General features: G+C 39.1%; 1 protein-coding gene across 3 annotated transcripts; it reads right to left on the bottom strand.

Annotated features, from left to right (window-relative positions):
* Positions 1-4,606: 4,606 nt before the first annotated feature.
* NPM1 (nucleophosmin 1) lies at positions 4,607-17,526 on the bottom strand. Of its 3 annotated transcripts, XM_070774517.1 has the most exons (12): positions 17,355-17,503; positions 15,498-15,577; positions 15,039-15,100; positions 14,822-14,941; positions 14,436-14,529; positions 14,129-14,235; positions 13,963-14,033; positions 10,434-10,488; positions 9,998-10,081; positions 9,143-9,244; positions 7,307-7,381; positions 4,607-4,979 (listed from the first exon to the last, which is right to left on the bottom strand). In XM_070774517.1, exons 4-12 carry the CDS (start codon positions 14,885-14,887, stop codon positions 4,941-4,943), a joined length of 693 nt encoding a protein of 230 aa, XP_070630618.1. In that variant the 5' UTR covers positions 14,888-14,941; positions 15,039-15,100; positions 15,498-15,577; positions 17,355-17,503; the 3' UTR covers positions 4,607-4,940. The 3 variants fall into 3 exon arrangements, with proteins under 3 accessions (XP_070630618.1, XP_019838602.1, XP_070630617.1); XM_019983043.2 differs by lacking the exon at positions 15,039-15,100 and having other exon boundaries at positions 17,355-17,526; XM_070774516.1 differs by lacking the exons at positions 4,607-4,979; positions 7,307-7,381; positions 15,039-15,100 and adding an exon at positions 7,814-8,137 and having other exon boundaries at positions 17,355-17,526.
* Positions 17,527-18,515: the final 989 nt, after the last annotated feature.

Here is an 18,515-nt window from a genome sequence, read left to right as displayed (position 1 = left end):
ATTTCCCCATATATAGAAAAGCGCTAAATTCCTTGAGGTATCTGGTTTTAATTCACAGAAACACTTTTGACTTTCAGACTACCTGCTTTGTTGCAAACTTCTGTATAACCTGACTCCTCCACCCACCTCCTCCGAACAGTTCTGTCACTTGAGACGCTGTCTCCCAGGCTTGAAGTCCTAAAAATTCCCAACGAATGTAACATCTCTCAACTTTTAGGCAGTGGCTTTAAGTCGACAAGCCTTCAAAAGGCCTTTTAAGGCACTATTTATGTACAACTTTTAAATGCTTGGAGTTCAACAGATGTTTATACATCTGTAAACACCTTTCTTGAGCCATCTCCCCACACCCATCCCTAGTCTCAAGTTACCATTCATCTGCTGGCACTAGATTCCAGTTTCACATAAATGCATCCATACACAGTACCTGCTCTTCTGTGTCTGGCTGTCTGGCTTCTTTTGCTCAGCATGCCTGAGATTCATCCTCACTCCTGTCTTTTTTGGCTGCACCGTGCAGCTGTGGTACCCCAGTTCCCTGATCAGTCATCAAACCCGGGCCCTCTGCATTGCAAAGTAGAGTCTTAGCCTCTGAACTACCTGCAAGTCCCATCTGGTCGCTGTTATTAGTACTGTTCCTTTTTATTGCCAGCTAGGACTCGGTGGCTTCCCTGGTGGCTCAGATGGTAAAGAATCTGCCTGCAATGCGGGGGACCAGGGTTCAATCCCTGGGTCAGTAAGATCCCCTGGAGAAGAAAAGGGCATCCCACTCCAGTTTCTTGCCTGGAGAACTCCATGGACAGAGAAGCCTGGCAGGCTACAGTCCATAAAGTTGCAGAGTTGGACACAACTTAACATTTTCAGTACTCAATGTGGATATGCCCATTTGTTTGTCAATTTAACAAAGGCTTGGTAAGTAAGGGCCAAAGTCCAGTCTGTTCTTAACAAGCTTAATGCAGCACGGATACATCGTAATGACAGTGGCCTTAAGGAGGCCAATGAAAGTGCTGTTACTAGTCCAGCTAGTTACGGTAGCTGAGACCAGGTGGCCGTGTGCTGGTTTGGTGTTGGGGAGTTGGACACACACATGTACATTCAAATTCCCAGCTCTAGGCTAGCAAGTTTGCAACTTTCTGAGCAGATCTCATCGGCAAAACTTCACTGGTTGTCTCAAGGGTAGTTGAGAATGTATGTAGGCTGCTCGCCCAATGGAAAGGAACCCCTGGAGGGCAGTTAAGTGTTCTGCCTGCTGTTTAATCGTAAGCACTTAGATGCTTTGGGACAGAGAATTCATTTTCCACCTTTCCAAACCTAAGAATCAAAAAATTCAGGGAGTCTATAGAATATATTTTGGAGACAAAGATGAGAGAACTTTCAGCCTAAGAAAATAGGACAAATACAGCCTCAAGTCTTCAAGAGGATCAAGTAGCTCAGTGAGAAAAGTAGACCCTTAGCACAGATGCAGCTGTAAAATTTTCTCTAGATCAGCTCTTGGAACTTTCACAGCATTAAAATGGGATGTCTACTGCCAAGTTCATGAGTCAGGAAGCAACTGGTTCTTTTGTTAAGATCTGGCTAGAAGGTAGCCTTAGACTTTCTGCAGTAACTTTAACCCTGTATCTCCACAGCCCAGACCACTAACCTTTAATTTTGTGACTCTTAACCTTTTCTTAGATAATTTCAAACAAAAACAGCCCTATCCTGACAATGTATACACAACCCCCTCCCCATTAACGAAATAGCTTTTGTAAGTTTTACACAGGACTATAAACCTCATTTTATTATCATATGTATGATCCAGTAATTTGAACAGGTCTTGAATAGCCTCCCTTATTAACCTATTTTGTCCTCTGGTTCAGGTTTGAAGGTAACTGTAGAGTTCTCACCCATGACCTAAAGATATAAAAATGAAAAGGTATCAAAAAGAGAAGCTTCCTGAAGACAAGTGTTATCTTTGCCCTCCTAATACTCAAAAATGTTCTTTTTGCAAAGGGTCTGATCTGATCATCCAGGTTAGGTCTGCTATACAATATCAGCTCAGTATTAATGAACCATCAACTCCCACCCAGGCTGTGATCTCTAAATGCCACTTTTAAGATAAGGAACCAAAGCTCTGTGGAAGAGATAAAGGTCTGAGATAAAGAAAAAGTATTTAAACCTGAATTCAGTAGACATCATTAAAGTCTATAAACACTGGAGAGGGTGAGGAGAGAATTGGGCATTACTCAGCCATTTAAAAAAAAGAATGAAATAATGCCATTTGCACCAACATGGACCCAACTACAGATTACCATACTAAGTCAGAAAGAGAAAGACAAATGCCATGTAGCACTTCTATGTGGAATCTAAAATACAGCACAAATGGTCCTATCTGTGAAACAGAAGCAGAACAGCCGTGGTTGCTTGGAAGGCAGGTAGGGGAGGGATGGACTAGGAATTTGGTGTTAGAAAATGCAAAATACACATAGAATGTATAAACAAGGTCCTATATTTACTATATTCCTGGGATTAATCATAATGGAAACATGTTTTAAAAGAATTGTCTATATGTGTATAAACGCAATCATTCTGCTGTACAGCAGAGTAACAACATTCTAAATCAACTATACGTCAACAAAACATTTTTTTAAAGTTTTTCAAAATACTCAAGTTACAAAAAATTTGAATTCAGAACACTTGTTACTTTCAGGTACACTAAGACATCAACCATCATTCTCCAAATTGATAAATGAAAACATTAAATGTTTTTCAAAATTAGGTAGAGGCAGTACAATAGAGATTTAAAAGTAAAAAAATTAAGTTGTTTTCTATAGTTGGCTGCATATACTCAGCTGTGTCTGACTCTGCGACCCCATGGACAAAGGAGCCCACCAAACTCTTGTCCATAGGATTTCCCTCAACTATACTTATTTTTAGCATTTATACCAATAATGATTTATGACCAATTTCACTGAGTAGTTTATACAGAACAAAGGGAAGTCAGTGTCTTTAAAAGCGATTTCCTAAGCCTGGGAGGAGCAGTAATTTAACTTCCAGATTACTATTATGTTTAATTGGCTGATATCTAATAGCACTATCAGACTTCTGAGGCACAGGGAATCTTTAATTCCTGTCCTTTCAAAAAAAAGCAGCCTTCTAGATCTGATTAGCTGTATTTAATAAGCTAAGAACAGAACAATAAGGCCAACTGCCCTCCCTCAGAATAAGCTAAGAACAGAACAATCAGTAAGGCCAATCGCTTTCCCTCAGAATGGCGGGAAGTTCTTTAGGTTCCCTGCCACAGAAGTGCCCATCAGGTAAACCAAATGTTTAACTTCTACACAACATAACTCAATAAAAATTTCAGACATTACTATCAGCAAGCATACTTCTACTTCTGAACATGTTAACTAATACCAGTAATTACCTAACACTCCTATAAACAGTAATAAAAAAACACTACACCAGCAATTTTTCAACATAGGATGGCTAAGTGATTTGGGATTTTACTATCAATTTAAAGCAGACCATCTTTTAAATCTGAAGTACCTAAACATCTTTTAAAATGGATGTGACTTCAATAGAGAACACTGAACACTTACCATCTCATGCCTCCATTAAAATAAAGACAGAGAGGAGCTACAAGGGCAGACACAGCTTATTCGGATATAATTGAATAACTGATGAAGAAAATCACAACGTAAATGACTAGAAGAGAAACCTAACACTTGGAAACAGATTAGACAAGACAGTACTACCCCAGTATTTTTTCCCACCCTCCAAAATTAATCTACTCTGGAAAACTACCAAAAGCTAGTATCTTCAGACCTCCACCAAAATAATCTGGAACTAGAACCCAGTCATCAAGTACCACCCTTCTAATCAATATAAAATATAAAATTAATAGGCTGGGAGTGAGCGGGGTAATGAGTAAACAGTGCATGGATAAGAAAGGTCTTTTTCAGACTCTAGATACTACATCGCAAGAACCAAGGAAGAACATTTGGAAATTAAAAAAAGAAAACACAAATTTGAAGACAGAAAATAAAGTCTCTCTCCAAGTTTAAACAAAAAGGAATGAGGATAAACAAAGAATCATACGGAAGGCCTAAGAATGGATGGGAGTTTAGTAGGAGGCTTAAACCTCCCAAGAAAACACCTGAGTCTCGAGACTAGACCCACAGTCCACCCAGGGTCCAGAAGACTGCAAGACATAAAACTCCAGAGCAGCATCAATAAAGCAATCTTAGAAGCTATTGGAGGATAGACGGCGGCAAAACAGGTAGAAGGGGAATCCCGCCCTGTCATGCAACTGAATCTTGCTAAGACAGTTAAAGGGGTTCTAAGGATTAGTCCCAAAATGCTCTAGTGTAACCACTACATGCAATAAAGTATCCTCCCCCAAGAATCTCAAATATGTTATGTACTATTTTGGATAAACTGAAAAGATAGCCACAGAAAGCATTTTCTGTTCCGGTTCACACAGGAGAAGCCAGGCTGAGAAGGCCGCTGCAGGCTATTTAACATGCCAGATTTTCTTTGGGAGTGAAAGGCTAGGTTGGGTGGTAGGAAGGTCTGAGGAACATTTGATTATGTAAATGTATTTCTTTAACAAAGTATAAAGAAGATAATAGAAAGAGAAACAGGGCTACTTTATTAAAATACTGAGTTTATTTCACATGTATATTTTTGTCTCCCCACCATTTCCATCTGTCTGACCACCACTACTACTATTCCTATCATAACATTCCATACATACTTAAAACCAAGCAAAGGGTGGAGTTCCATCTTTAAAAACTAAACAGGCATTTTGGACAACACATTCTTGGCAATGGAACGTGGACAACATTTATCAGACACGGTAGGGAAAGTTCTCACTCTGCATTATAAAAAGGACAGCCAGATATCAACTGTTACAGAAATGAAATAAGACGGAAAATTTTTAACAAACTGTTTAAACTATTTTCTTAAAGAGACTTCCTCCACTGCCAGAGATCTTGAATAGCCTGGAAAAAAAAAAAAAGAAATGTGGTTGAAAAACCACAACACTTCATAGACACCAATAAATTAAACCTCGTCTCTTTGTACAATTCAAAATACCTATTTTTCATTCCACCACCAAAAAGGTTCACTCTAGTTAATTAATAACTGATTTCAAGGAAACTTATAATTTAATTTCAAATACTTCAATTTGAACATAAAATCTTATGATTCTTGTAGGCAAACTCACTTTCATACTAATATACACTTAACAGCTTAGACATTTAGCTAAGGAAATCAAGACTAGTTTGGTCAATGTTGCCTCAATGCCACCTGCTTTAGAGCCAAATTCAGAGAAAAACATGCACCCGTACATGGGACACATACTAAAAAATTACATTTACCTGAAATAAGCTATATAAATATACCAGTTATAGCCTCCTTTATCTCTATGTATCTTAATAGTTCCTTGTTTTACAGAATTTGCTTACAAATTCCTTAGTTAGGCTTTTATCTTGGTACACTGGAAGTTTCTAGAGTGGTCACATCCAATTTTATTAATGAGAAGGCATATGAGGCAGTATATATAACATGTTCTGTTAGTTACTCAGACAAGCTCTTCCAGTTTAAACACATAAAACCATCTTCCATGACTTGTCTTTCCATTCCTAAAAACTAATACTGCAGTGCTTCAAATCAACAGGAACTGAATATCATGTCATTCTCTAATCATTAAGTTAAATACAAATATCAAACTATTTCATAGTATTTGAAAAAGTCAAAAGGTTATCAGATGTTCCTTGACCTGCTTTATAGAGAATACTGACCTCTGAATAATTCATGCTTCAACTTTGACCAAACATTGTTTGCACCTTTATACAAACATTCAGCAAAACTTTTATCTGCAATTATTTCCTCAAAAGGTAGTACATTTTCTTAAGTCTAATTCAAGAGTTTCTGCAAAAGGTTGCTATTTCTCAGGTCCCATCTAGATTTTATTAGCTTAATTCTCACAAACAACTCGAAAGAAAACCTGCACAAGCAATGGAAGGTATTTTATACACTGATTATTCGTATCTGCAACTATGCAATAAAAATGTGATGCCATCAGTGTTTTGGTAATTTCCATTAATAGTGAAGTGAGTTATATTTTTCATTATTACAGGATTTCATCTTGGCACTTCAAAATATGCTTTCAGTTTTGAAGTCAGAAAATACTTCTGATAGCAGTGAGTTCAGTCATTTCAGCTACAAGACTGGTATTATACTATTTGGAAGGCCTTTGCGATTTCAATTCTTATCTTCATGTGCATTTTTCTTAATCAAAAATTGTATTTTACCACTTCCTTTGGTATTAGCTTAAATTATGTATTTCTTATGCTTACCAGTTACAGATGATAATTTATATATCTCACTTGCCATGATTTTCAACACTGAATTAATAATTATCTACTGCACCATTTTAAAAGGGCTTTTATTTTTACTAAAATGCCCGCTATTCAGAATATACACTGGCATTCTGGAATTCAAATATACATAAAGACAGAATAGCAACCAAAAGAATCAAAAAGATTCAATCTGATTATCTCAAGGCCATGGCAATGAAGGCTCAACTCACGTAAAGTGTTGCCATTAAGTGATCTAAGTACTAAATATTATGGCAGAAAAAGAGCTCTAATAACAAATTTCTTAATTTACTGAATAAAGCTGAACACAGGAGATTTAGGGAGTCCTGACAAAAACAACACAGACCATGTCCTGTATGTACACAATGCCTAGCAACCCTAACAGCTTTTACATTTTCCTTTACAACCTGAGTCGTCAACCAGAAGACAGTAAAAATAAATGCATGATTTTTCTTTTACTGACAAAATACCTTCATATTAAGAAATACAAAATCTAAATCAATATATTGAGTACAATTTGGCTCCCTGCTTCCAGATTTTACACTTAGGTCTATTTCAGCAACATGTACTTCCCATAACATCTATGGAGAAAATCATCTCTGCCAACTCGTAAGAAAGCAAAAAGACCAGACTGCCCCAAGGAGCCAAATGGAGCAGCAAGGAAAACCACAGCTCATTCCTTAGCCAACACAGTACCAAAAGCAAACTGAGTTCAGTAACCAAGAAATAATTTACCAACTATATAAAAGCTGGGAAAAATGTACTAAAAAAGTTATCTTCTCAGTTTTTGCCAACTAAATTCTTAAGAGTTTCCATGTATTTAATCTGAAGTGTTGTCTGTGGTTAGGAACCTTTTAAAAGAAGCCAATACCTAAAGAGACTAAACAACCATAATAAATCACAATAAAAATTCTGGATTTGGTCATGTCTCCAGAAAATTCAGTTACCTCCTGGTCAGTCATCCGGAAACAATTCTTCACATAATTGATAAACTTGGCTTCCACTTTGGGAAGGGAACCACCCTATGGAGACAAAAGCATTAAGGCTAAGTATAGAAGCATTTTTTGAGGGAGATCATTATGAAATTCCTCAAAGATTTGCGTGCTATTTATTACATGGGATTATTTGTGATCATTCCTTGTCCTTTCAAATCTTTTAATACTGAATAAATCCTTTTTTAAAAAAGCCTAGAAAGACACTTGCAGAGTGTATTAGGACCTAGGTCTTCCATACAGAATAAGTTTCTGACTTCCACCCACCCACTCCCAGCCACTCTAAAAAACATACAGCCCCTGTGAGTATCATATACACAAGTGGCAACAACTGTTAACCTGAAATCTTCCATGCAGTTTAGAAAGATAAAGGAGTTTCAGGTGTGGTGAGTTCTTAACTGCCTCATCACCTATAAAATAAACCTCACTTTAATTTACACTTTTAAATTACTGCCACATCTGTTATTTGATTCAAATATTTATTGAGCAGCTAGGGAAATACATGGTCAGAGGTGAGGCAACTGCACAAATAGAAAGCAAAGTATAAGGTTCACTGAATCACAGCAGGCAAAGTGTTTTAGGAGATCAATTGATTGCTTCCAGCCTGGAAGGGGTGTTGGAAGGGGTGTGGGTGGGCGGCCAATCAGGAAAGGGGATTGAGATTAAAATAGAAGACTTCAGTCTGGATTGTTGATGATACTCAGTTTGGACTATATGTGTCTCTCCTTTTCCTCTCCCCATCTTTGGGCTTAATTTATCAGTAGTGCCCAGGGCTGTTCAATGAGCCTGCAATTAAACCAAGGAGATAGGACCATATTAAAATTGAGGGGGAGGATATCTAAATTGTCAGTCTAGCACTGTATGCAAAGGATAAAAACACAGCAGTGATACCAGGAAGGCTAAAAGGTTTACAGCAGTACTGAAACAAAGTCAAGAAATACATTCTGGTTCTAAAATGTTAGTTTTCCAACTGACTCATAACTGCATAAGGAAAGGAAATCTACCGAAGCCTTGCAGAACCTAGAAGGCATAGAGAAATCAAGGGAAAAGGAGTCATTAACTTTTCCTCTCAATTCTACATTTATTTTCAATAATTGAGGTCTAAGAATATTAATATTGTTCATAGAATTTTAAAGGTTCCTCTCAAATGTTTCAAGGCATTTAAATCAATTACGCCATACTCCAGAGTTCACTAAAGTCCATGAAATGTAGATTCGCCCAACTCCAAATCAAGCAAGTAGAACAAAAGCTAATCTTTTTCTCACATGTGGCCACTATTTAAGACAAAAGATAACTAAATGTAAACATGTTTGTCATTCAAATATTCAAGTATCATATGTACTGACTGGTGACACCTTGGTGCAAAAGGCAAAAAGAAATAATTCATTTGTTGAAGAATGTTTCTGACTAGTCAAAAGTGAGTAATTGAAAAAAAAAAAACAGTAACAGCCAGACTACATTCCCAGCTGTTCGCAATTTTAGAAGACTCATACGCCCTCTGCTGGTACTGTGGCATGTTATGAACAGAGAACAGGCAATGGGACATGGTCTAATTTAACATCTAAAGTCAGAATATATCTTACAATCAACTTACTTGTATTTCTTTTATAATGGAAAATAAAGCATATGTAAATTTAAATATACAAAAAAAAAAATCACCAGAGATTATAAACTAGTAAGCCATTTTTGAGAAAATTTCACACCACAAAAGGGCAGGTATATTAGGATTAAAAAATGAGAAACAGTCGTGTTCCAATCCCCAGAAAGTTTAAGGAATATTATTTTACTCACTTTTTCTATACTTGCTTGCATTTTTGCTTTAATGTCTTCTACAGAGCTAGGTCCTTTAGGTGTTTTCGGTGTTTTTTCCTGTTTTTTGAAGGATTCTTGACCCTGGAAGAAAAAGTAAATTTCAACACAGTATCTGGATTTTCTCAATAAATAAAATTCTTAAATCCTTTACTGTAAAAAAGTGTGTATACACCAGAGTTGAGTTACCAGTATAAATTATTTCATCTGAACAATTATTTTTGCCCTTAAATTATTCCTTACGAAACGAATAAGAAACTAGAAGGCACCCAAGAATGAATAGAAGGTATTACAGTTTTATGCCTGGGGCCCATTCCACAGAACTTAAGAGAAAATCTCCCAATATGCAGCCAGCTGTGAGAAACTGCCTTATGTGATAAATATACCTTTTATATATAAGCAAGAACCCTTAAAAAACACAGTATCACAGAAATCTTTGTTGGCTTTCTCCCTTCTGAGAAAGCCAGCCGCAATATACAGCTGACCTGTGAATGTCAACAGATGACCCCAGCACTCACCACGGTCAGAAATACGCGTATTACTAGCTTACTGTCAGCCCTCCACACCTGCGATCCCTCTGCGTCCAGGCTGAACCAACCACGGGTGTGCATTACTGTAGTGTTTACCACTTAAATCCGTGATAAATGGACCCATGCGGTTTAAAACTGTTGTTCAAGGGTCAACTGTCCAGTATAGGATGAATGCCAACAAAATAAGCACATTTTAGCTCTCTTGACACCCTAAAGTCCTTCTCCAAAGACCTACCAAATTTCATTGAGAGCAGTAGAACCTAACTACTTCAATGAAGCTTGCATCAGTATGTATGTTACCACTTACTTTTGATCTTGGTGTTGACGGTTTTGAGTCTTTTCCATTTTGGTTCGATTTTTGTGCATTTTTGGCTGGAGTATCTCGTACAGACTGCAATTAATTAAATTCATCACATTAATCTTAATCAATGCCCCTCCCTACAGAACAGACTTACTGCAAATTAAACTGCCCAAACCATGTAAAAGCAGCAGTCGGGTTAAGATAAAATAATCATTTTCACAAAAGGGCTAATGGGGAGAAGGCTACTATTACACAAAGAAAACAAGTTAATTCTTCACTATTAGGAATGTTTCCAAAATAGCCCTACTCAAGAGCAATTTTAAGTAGGAGATCAGCATCTTCTATGACAATTTTTGATAACCATCAAACAATGGCATGAAAAAATCCCCACCTTTTGTTATTAACTATTTCAAACAATCTTAAATTACTGTATCTTACTTACTTTCTTTACTGGAGCTTTTTCTTCAACTTCCTCATCAAAATCGTCATCATCATCACTACAAATGAAGTAAGTGCTTATTACTTACTCAATGTACTCAACAAATCTAGAAAGCTTATCTAGAAAAGTGGATGAACCTACAAGTTTAGTCAATCAAAGCAAATCAAACTTTTGAGGGTCGACAAAAGAACTAAAAGCACAATCCTTAAGGGAAATCCTGTCAAACGCAGCACATGGATGAACCTTACGGACATTACACTCAGTGAGACAGTCAAGACAGTCACAAGACAAATACTCTGTGATTCCACTAATTTGAGGTTTACCTAAAGCAATCACTCTACAGAAACCAGAAGATGGGTGGCTGCCAGGGGAAAGGTGGAAATGGGGACTTTTTATTCAGCGGTTACAGTTTTTAGTATTACAAGATGAGCTGAAGCTGTTAAACAAAATGTCATTATGATTAAAACTACTAAACTGCACACTTAAAATAGTTAAGATGGTAGAGTGTTATTTTTTACAACTGAAAATAGATTTTGAAAAATGTAAATAGGGTTAAAGAAATTAAAATAGCAACATCCCACATTCATGGACCAGTAAATACTAAGATGGCAACTCCCCAAATTAATTTACAGATTTAACACAATCCCTAAAAGAATCCTAGGTGGCTTCTCCATAGAAACTGATCTTAAAACTAACATTGAAGCTCAAGGAAGCCAAAATGAACCTGAGAAAGAACAATGTTGAAGCATTCATGTTAAGTAATTACAAACTAAGGTATAAAAAGTACAAAGCAACAGAAATCAGAATGTTTTACTAGTGGTAGGACAGACATGGAGCTGAAGGGTCCAGAAGCAAAACTATGTAAGCACAGTTAACTATTTTCAAAAGGGGGTAAAGACCAGTCAGTGGGGTAAGACCTTTCACGAATGGTGCTAGGACTGCTGGGTATTCACAGTAACTGGCCCCTGCCTTACAGTACATACAAAATTCAAAATGGATAAAAGATCAAACATGGGCCAAAACTATAAAACTGGAATGGTTTCTTAGGTTTGACACCAAAATCACAAATAATAAAATTAACTGGACTTTATGAAAGTAAAAAACTTGTCTGTAAAGGACTGTCACACAGAGAAGACAATACATGGGATGGGAGAAAACATTTGTAAATTCTAAGGGATTGTTTCCAAAACATACAAAAGTTCTTATAGCTCAATAATATAAAACAAGTACTGGCACAGCTACAAAGGTGAATCTTAAAAACACTGAGGCTCAGTGAAACCAACCAGCAGAAAAGGGCACATATTATGATTCTACTTATATGAAATATCCAAAACAGACAAATCTAAAAAAAAAAAGTGTATTAGTGGTTGACTAGAGCTGGAGAAAATGAGGGGTTATACCATCCTGAGGTGATGAAATGTTCTGAAACTGGCTGCCCAACTGGGCATATACCATAAACTACCGAATTGTACATTCTAAATGTGCAAGCTAGGGGGTGGGGGGTGGAATCCAATTATTAGAGAAGTCCACAAGTCTGAAACAGGAAATAGTGGAATTGCTTGAAATTTTAATTACCTCACAAACTGCGTATTATATATATAGTCTCAAAAATAAGACTACTTTATCTACGTTCAACCAAAGAAACACCTCTTTTCCAATACCAGAGAAAAACATCTGCTGTGTTAATTGCATGAAGTACCATTTTACACTAAAAGCATATAAAATCTTTTAAGTGACTTTTATCAGTGACTTTTATCAATTTAGGCCCTAGCACACAAAAACTACATGTGCTATCCCATAATGAAAACTAAGATGACAATGATTTGTCTACAGCTACTACCAGTACTGTAAGCAGTTTCACTTATCAGAATATTGCCTAATAAAACAGGTGGAGACAGTGTTTTTTTCTGGAGAACCCCACTTTTCCCATTGCCACCTCAATGCAGAACCAGAACAGTCTCCACCACCCGCTCACTTGACCTGGCTCCTGTGGGAAAACCCAAAACTTGGAAGTACAGCCCAAGGAGCATCAGGACCCCGCCCTAAGCACGGGCCACTTGGAGAATGGCCACTCTTGCCCAACCTGGGCCCCTGGTTAACCAGGGGCCCAGGTCAACCAGGCTTGAGTACCTAACACTTTCCGGGCCCCAAAAACTGTCCTTAGAGTAGTGTTACCCGTTACAGTTCCCTGGGCCCCTCAGAGTAACAATAGTCTACCAAGGCCGCATTTGTAAACCGTAACTTTTAAACTTTTTATACTGGAATATAGTTAACAGTGTTGTGTTGGCCATATTAAACTTTTAATGTACTAAATGGTCTTCAGCTTTTCTTGCTTACATCAACAGCAAGTCAACCAACCCCACACCATACCCTTTCCACCCCCAAAACAGGACCCATTGATCACTGTCTCCTAACCAACAGAATCTAAAACTTGGTACCCTCAATGGATCTATTAACTGCCTCTACTTACTCATGTATCTGACTATATACTTTTTCCCCCTTTTACTAAAAATCTTCCTGATTTGGACCCGGTTACCATCTACACTATTCATTCCTCCCTGATCAACTAACTAAGGAAAACTTAAAGGAGACATGGAAGACAAGAAGACCAACTACTTACACGGTAGTTACATCAGGAATTACCCCTTTTAAAGACAGGAAGTCCTGAAAGCCCAAGAATAATCAAGTAACAACAAACACCAACTATACTGTGTTTGTTGTGTGATATGCAGGTAACTTAGAACTTAAGCATTTAATTTAAAATTTCCTATTTTCTGCTTTCATTATCATGCTCAAAGACCTTTTTAAATAACTACCAGCTTGGCTAGTTGAGGTTACTGAAAATCTGATTTGCAGATATAATTTTTCATTAGTGCATGTTCTCTCAGAGTCTATCTTAGATTCCAATTTCAGTTGGTTTCAGTATATATGCACCAACATGAGAACTCAAGAACAAAGCTGACAGGCAATTAAACATACAATAGTAACAAGTTTTTATATTGCTATTAGGAAAGACTGATTATGACTAGCATTTTATTCCATAGCATGTTTGTAACTTTACCATAGTCCAACCTAGTTAACAAACATATCAAATCTTGTTTACAATCATTAAACTCTCCAATAAAACCCTTCTCCCTTTTAGAATCTAATTCTCTCCTAAGGACCAGACAACCATGGGCCAAAATACTTTATGGAGAAAAAAATCATCATGTGACAACTTACAAAATGTATACAGCTGGAGCTATTCAGATTCTTTTTAGGCCTAACCCATTTATTACTGTACAATAATAAAATACAGCAGACTCAGCATACAGTAATGTATCCACTAAATCCTCCTCAGGGAAAAAAAAAGAACCTAGTCAAATATATTTAGAAAATGCTACATACCTCATCCTTTAACACAAACTGACAACCACTGACCATTCACCTCTTGTGTAAAACAGTTACTTAATCCCACATGATGATTTTGATAAATGGTTTTCATAACCACTCCCATACGACTAGGTCAAGTTTCTAAGGGCTTACTACTTACTCTTCATCATCATCATCATCGTCATCGTCATCATCATCTTCATCTTCATCAGCAGCAAGCTTCACTTTTTTCTTTAAAAAACAATTGGACATACACTCATAAGTGTTCATCCAAACTACTGAACTAAAGGAAAGAATACATTCTGTGTAGTAAATTACATCCATACCTGGGGAACCTTGCTACCACTTCCAGGGGCAGAACGCTTTCCAGATATACTCAGGAGTTTCACCTCCTCCTCCTCCTCCTCTTCTGACTCTGCATCTTCCTCCACGGCTAAAATAAATTTCTTTATTAGCCACTACTAAAACTCAACAGCAAGAACTCAGGGAAAAAAACACTGCTTTTCTAGTTATAAATTACTAGGTTCCCACTTGAACCTATTACAGACAGTAGCACCAGAACTAAACATACTTTATAAAGTCCAAATTGGGAACAAAGCAACTGCATTAAAAAGAATAAATAGTGTAACATACCTACTAAGTGCTGTCCACTGATATGCACAGGCCCTGAACCACACTTCAACCGTAAGACCACAGGTGGTGTAATTTCAAAGCCCCCAAGAGAAACCTAAAAAGAAATTATAAACCATTAAATATTGTGGAAAAAAAATAAAAGGTTACATGTTTGGTATGAAATCTGTTCATAACTTTAAAATGTTTCTGAACAAGCAAACCCATCAGCCAAATGAACAAATCAGTGAGCCTGTTTTTTCATGAACAAGCAGCTACCATCATGTTCAAGAGTTATCAGTCACCCCAGTGACAGAAGAGTAACCTAAATGATATCCACCTTAATGCGGCAGAATTGGAATAAAATCTAATCAGACAAAATTAGACTAAAAGTCCTAACGCGCCCTTACCGTTGGCTGTACAGACATTTTCAAAGTTGCCAGTGTTACTTTAATTGGACTGCCTTCATAATTCATCGCCTCTGCTTCAACAACATGTAACTCATCCTTTGCTCCAGCCCCTAAACTGACCTGTAAAGAGAAAAACAGTGCTTCAACTTTCTATAAGCCCCTCAAGCTAGTTGTTTTTAAAAGCAGACAATTACAACCTTTCATTATTACCACTGACCAGAGAAACTGACTTGGGCACAATGCTGTCTTCAAGTTTTATGTGACTAAGATTCAGTAAATCTAAACAGAAAAACACATTTGATAACACAGATGTTTATGTCATCACACATGCAAAGTATAAGTCACCTAACACTTACTAGACACTTACAAGTTAGGTTTAGGCTGTCTGTGGGGAACAAAGTAATATCTGTATCTATCACTCTCTTAAAAGGCTTTTTAATCCAACTGAAGAAGCGAAGTACACAAATAAGCAAAGCTGAACAGTGTGACTGGACTTTACAATTGCCAAGTAAGTGGTAAAGAGGCCAAGTTTCCTGTCACACACATTTAGAAAATCAAGTATGTACAATAACTCAGAAAAACACTACTATAAAGTATTAAGGCACACTTAAGTAATAACAACTAAGAGGCTGAAATCAAGAAAGGTTATGTAATTTATTTTTAAAAGTTTAAGTACCGTTCTTAAAGATAACTGGTGCTCATTTTCATCATTATCCACCTTGAAGTGATAATCTCTGTCAGCCTTTAGTTCACAACCTGTAAATTAAGATCAAAACCAACTGTAACAAGGAGAAAAATAACACTGAAACTTCAGTGTGTGTAACTAAAGAATTAACTCATAAAGGAATTTTTACTATTCTAGCTACCAAAAGGGAAGAGGTACCACTCCCTGGATTTCTTGAACACAAGTTTATCAACATCAAATAAAATCCATACAGAGCGTTATAAATTTCACTTTCCCCCTACACTATTTAATTCTCAACTACATAGTCTCAGAAATAGGATCAAAAATTTAGTAAAGCTGGAATTGAAACCCATCCTAACAATGCTGATAAAATCCCACTATTTAAAAAAGTTGATTACCTACCAAAATTCCCAAGAAAAGTGCCAACCAAATTTAGAAGTGCCAAGAGTTACACAAACACCTACATCCACAGCTTGTATTTGTAGCATAAAAACTACAAGTGTAGAATTAAACTCCTTATAGGGGTCAACATTCCACTTTTGAGGTGTCAGAAATTATGTACATTAAATTCTGCTTAGCAATTAAAACATGGAAATATGTTAAGGATATTTCCAATAGAGTTAACATAAAAATTTTGATAGAAATAGATCCGAAAAGCTAGTTTTTCAAAATGCTAGGAATAAAAGCCTTAACGTATATAGTGCATGTTACTACTACCATTCATGAATAGGCAGTTATTTGAAATACCATCAGAATTAAATAATTACCATCTAATAGTTACTGGAAGAGATGCCTCAAAGCCTGACACAAGGAAATGGCTTCAACAATTAAGTTTAGTGAGACTGAAAAACCAAGACCTTTAGTATGCTACACTGTGCATGAGAGGGAAATACCCAAAACCTTACAGAAGGCTGCCTTCGCTGGTCTCCCTCTACCGCCCCAAATCATTTGTAATGCAATAGTTCTGGAAGCAAGCGTCGTCTAATTTTCCTTAAGCCGCTTCTAAGTTCAGTACCACATCTGTAAAGTGGGCGCGGTGAAATTAGAAAAATGATTCTCTAAACGAGTACTACCAACATAGATGTTAAGCACTGAACAAAGACCTCCAGAGTCCTGTCTGTACCAACCACTTCACCTAACATTTCCCGCCCACCAGCCTCAATTAAGCCCTGAGTCGCCGGGCTCGGGGGCGACAAGACACCAGAAAGCCCCGGATGTAGCTCCCACACCCCCTCCTCCCAACCACGTGGCAACCACGTGCTCCCCGCGGTCGCGGCCTCCTCAAGACCGGCCGGGCCGCGCCTCCCCTCCCCGTGCAACCGGCCGAGGCAACGGGACCGAGTCTTGGCCCCACAGCTCCTGACCCTGAGGCCCGATGACAACGCCATGCTCAATCCATCTTCTCGTTAGGAAAGGAGGCTCAGGCCTCACACCCCGAAACCATACAACCTCCTGCACCACAAACCCGGAGACCAGCATCAGGCACCCGCCCGGAATCAGAAGCCTATCAACTCACAAAGCCCCCAGAATAACTGTAGCCGGAGTTCTACCACGCCAGCTAACGCCAAACTCTCAACCGGTCGCTCCCAAGTTACTTCAGGCCCTAGGCCCCGACCGCTCATGCCCCAGCCTTCAGGCCGCTCCTCCTTCCCACCCTCTCCGTGCTGCCGGCTCGACTCTCCTGGATCCCCATCCCTCAGGCTGAAGGATCCTGGCAGCTCGCTTCCGACTCCCTCAGACCTCCAGCCTGCTTAATTTTCTCCGCCAACCCAGGCCTCAACATGATTCCACCCCCCCATCAAAGCCTCCAGGCCCTCCGCGGCCTCGCTCCAAGCCCCCAGCAGTTACCGAAAAGATAGTTCTGGGGCCTCAAGGGGCTCATGTCCATGTCCATTGAATCCTCCATGGGTTGGCTGCACGCACTTATGTGGGAGAGAAGCCGGACGGAATTAAACGACTACTATTGGAACCAGCAGCCGCGCAGGACGGAATCACACCAGGGAAAGGACGCGGGCTCCCCGCGTCCATATATAGCACCCAGGAGATCTCGCGAGAGTTCCTCAAGTCCCGTTTCCGCGCGCGTGCTCCGATGCACCCGCCCCTCCCGGTCGCTCTCGCGCGCAAGCGCTCTTCAACCTCACTCCTTTCTACCTCGCCCCCCACCTCCTTCAGGTACTCCGCGGGCTCCCACCGAGCAGGCGCACTTGTACCCCGGCCCCACCCCTCCGCAGCAGCTGTGGCCGGTGCGCAGGCGTGCTTCCCCGGGTAGTGCGCGATCCCCTCCTTCAAGCCTCCACGTCCTCTCCCGCTCTGGCGCGCGGGCCTTGCGCCAAAAGCCTGCGCAGCCCACCCAGCAAAATGGCGCCGGCAACGCTGAGCTGTGTTAGGTACTGGAGGGCGAGAAGTATTGGACGGCGAGCTGGTTGTGGGTCGGAGAGCGGCTCCATTCACCTTTCTCCATCCCCTCGTGCCTCGTAGGCCTCCACACAGGCATAACCACTGCGGGTTTTTATTTGACTTGCCTGAAGACCTGGGCTCAGAATTCATTGTTTCCCCAAAGTTAAAGCTTGCGGTTCCACATAGAGTAAACTATGGAATATTATCTGTTGGAGAGAAAAGATGTAGCTGCTGGTCACTCTTATTCAACTGTTTTTAATCGCCCTGTCCTTTCTGAAGAAACATCTCCTTAGTTGTCCTTCCTCATTATGTCCTTTGGAGGCAAAAAGGGACAAATCGGCCTATTCCTCACGAGCAGGGCAGGAACCAAGCCTGAGTGATTTCTCCAGATGGAAGGTTTTAAACTGCTATTCCCTGAAGGCTCAGGGTTAAGAATCTGCCTGCAACTCAGGAGACGCCGGAACGATCCCTTGGCGTAGGAAATGGAAACCCATTCTAGTGCTTTTCTGTGGGAAATCCCAGGGATAAAGGAGCCTGGCGAGCTGCAGTCCAAAGGGTCGCAAAGACTCGGACACGTCGAGTCTGTAAGGTTCTGTGAGATATGTGTGACTA

This window comes from Bos indicus, chromosome 20 (assembly GCF_029378745.1).
Source record: "Bos indicus isolate NIAB-ARS_2022 breed Sahiwal x Tharparkar chromosome 20, NIAB-ARS_B.indTharparkar_mat_pri_1.0, whole genome shotgun sequence".
Lineage (NCBI taxonomy): Eukaryota > Metazoa > Chordata > Mammalia > Artiodactyla > Bovidae > Bos > Bos indicus.
Note: the sequence above shows the minus strand (reverse complement) of the source record. Positions and strands in the feature narration are given on the sequence as shown.

What these genes read in the sequence shown, in the direction of transcription:
- NPM1 (XM_019983043.2), bottom strand. Translation starts at nt 17,412, where the DNA reads ATGGAGGATTCAATGGACATGGACATGAGCCCCTTGAGGCCCCAGAAC. An exon ending in AAAAAGCTCCAGTAAAGAAA is followed by an intron (nt 10,082 to 10,433) that starts GTAAGTAAGATA and finishes AATTAATTGCAG; the next exon opens with TCTGTACGAGATACTCCAGC. An exon ending in CGTCAACACCAAGATCAAAA is followed by an intron (nt 9,245 to 9,997) that starts GTAAGTGGTAAC and finishes TTTTTCTTCCAG; the next exon opens with GGTCAAGAATCCTTCAAAAA.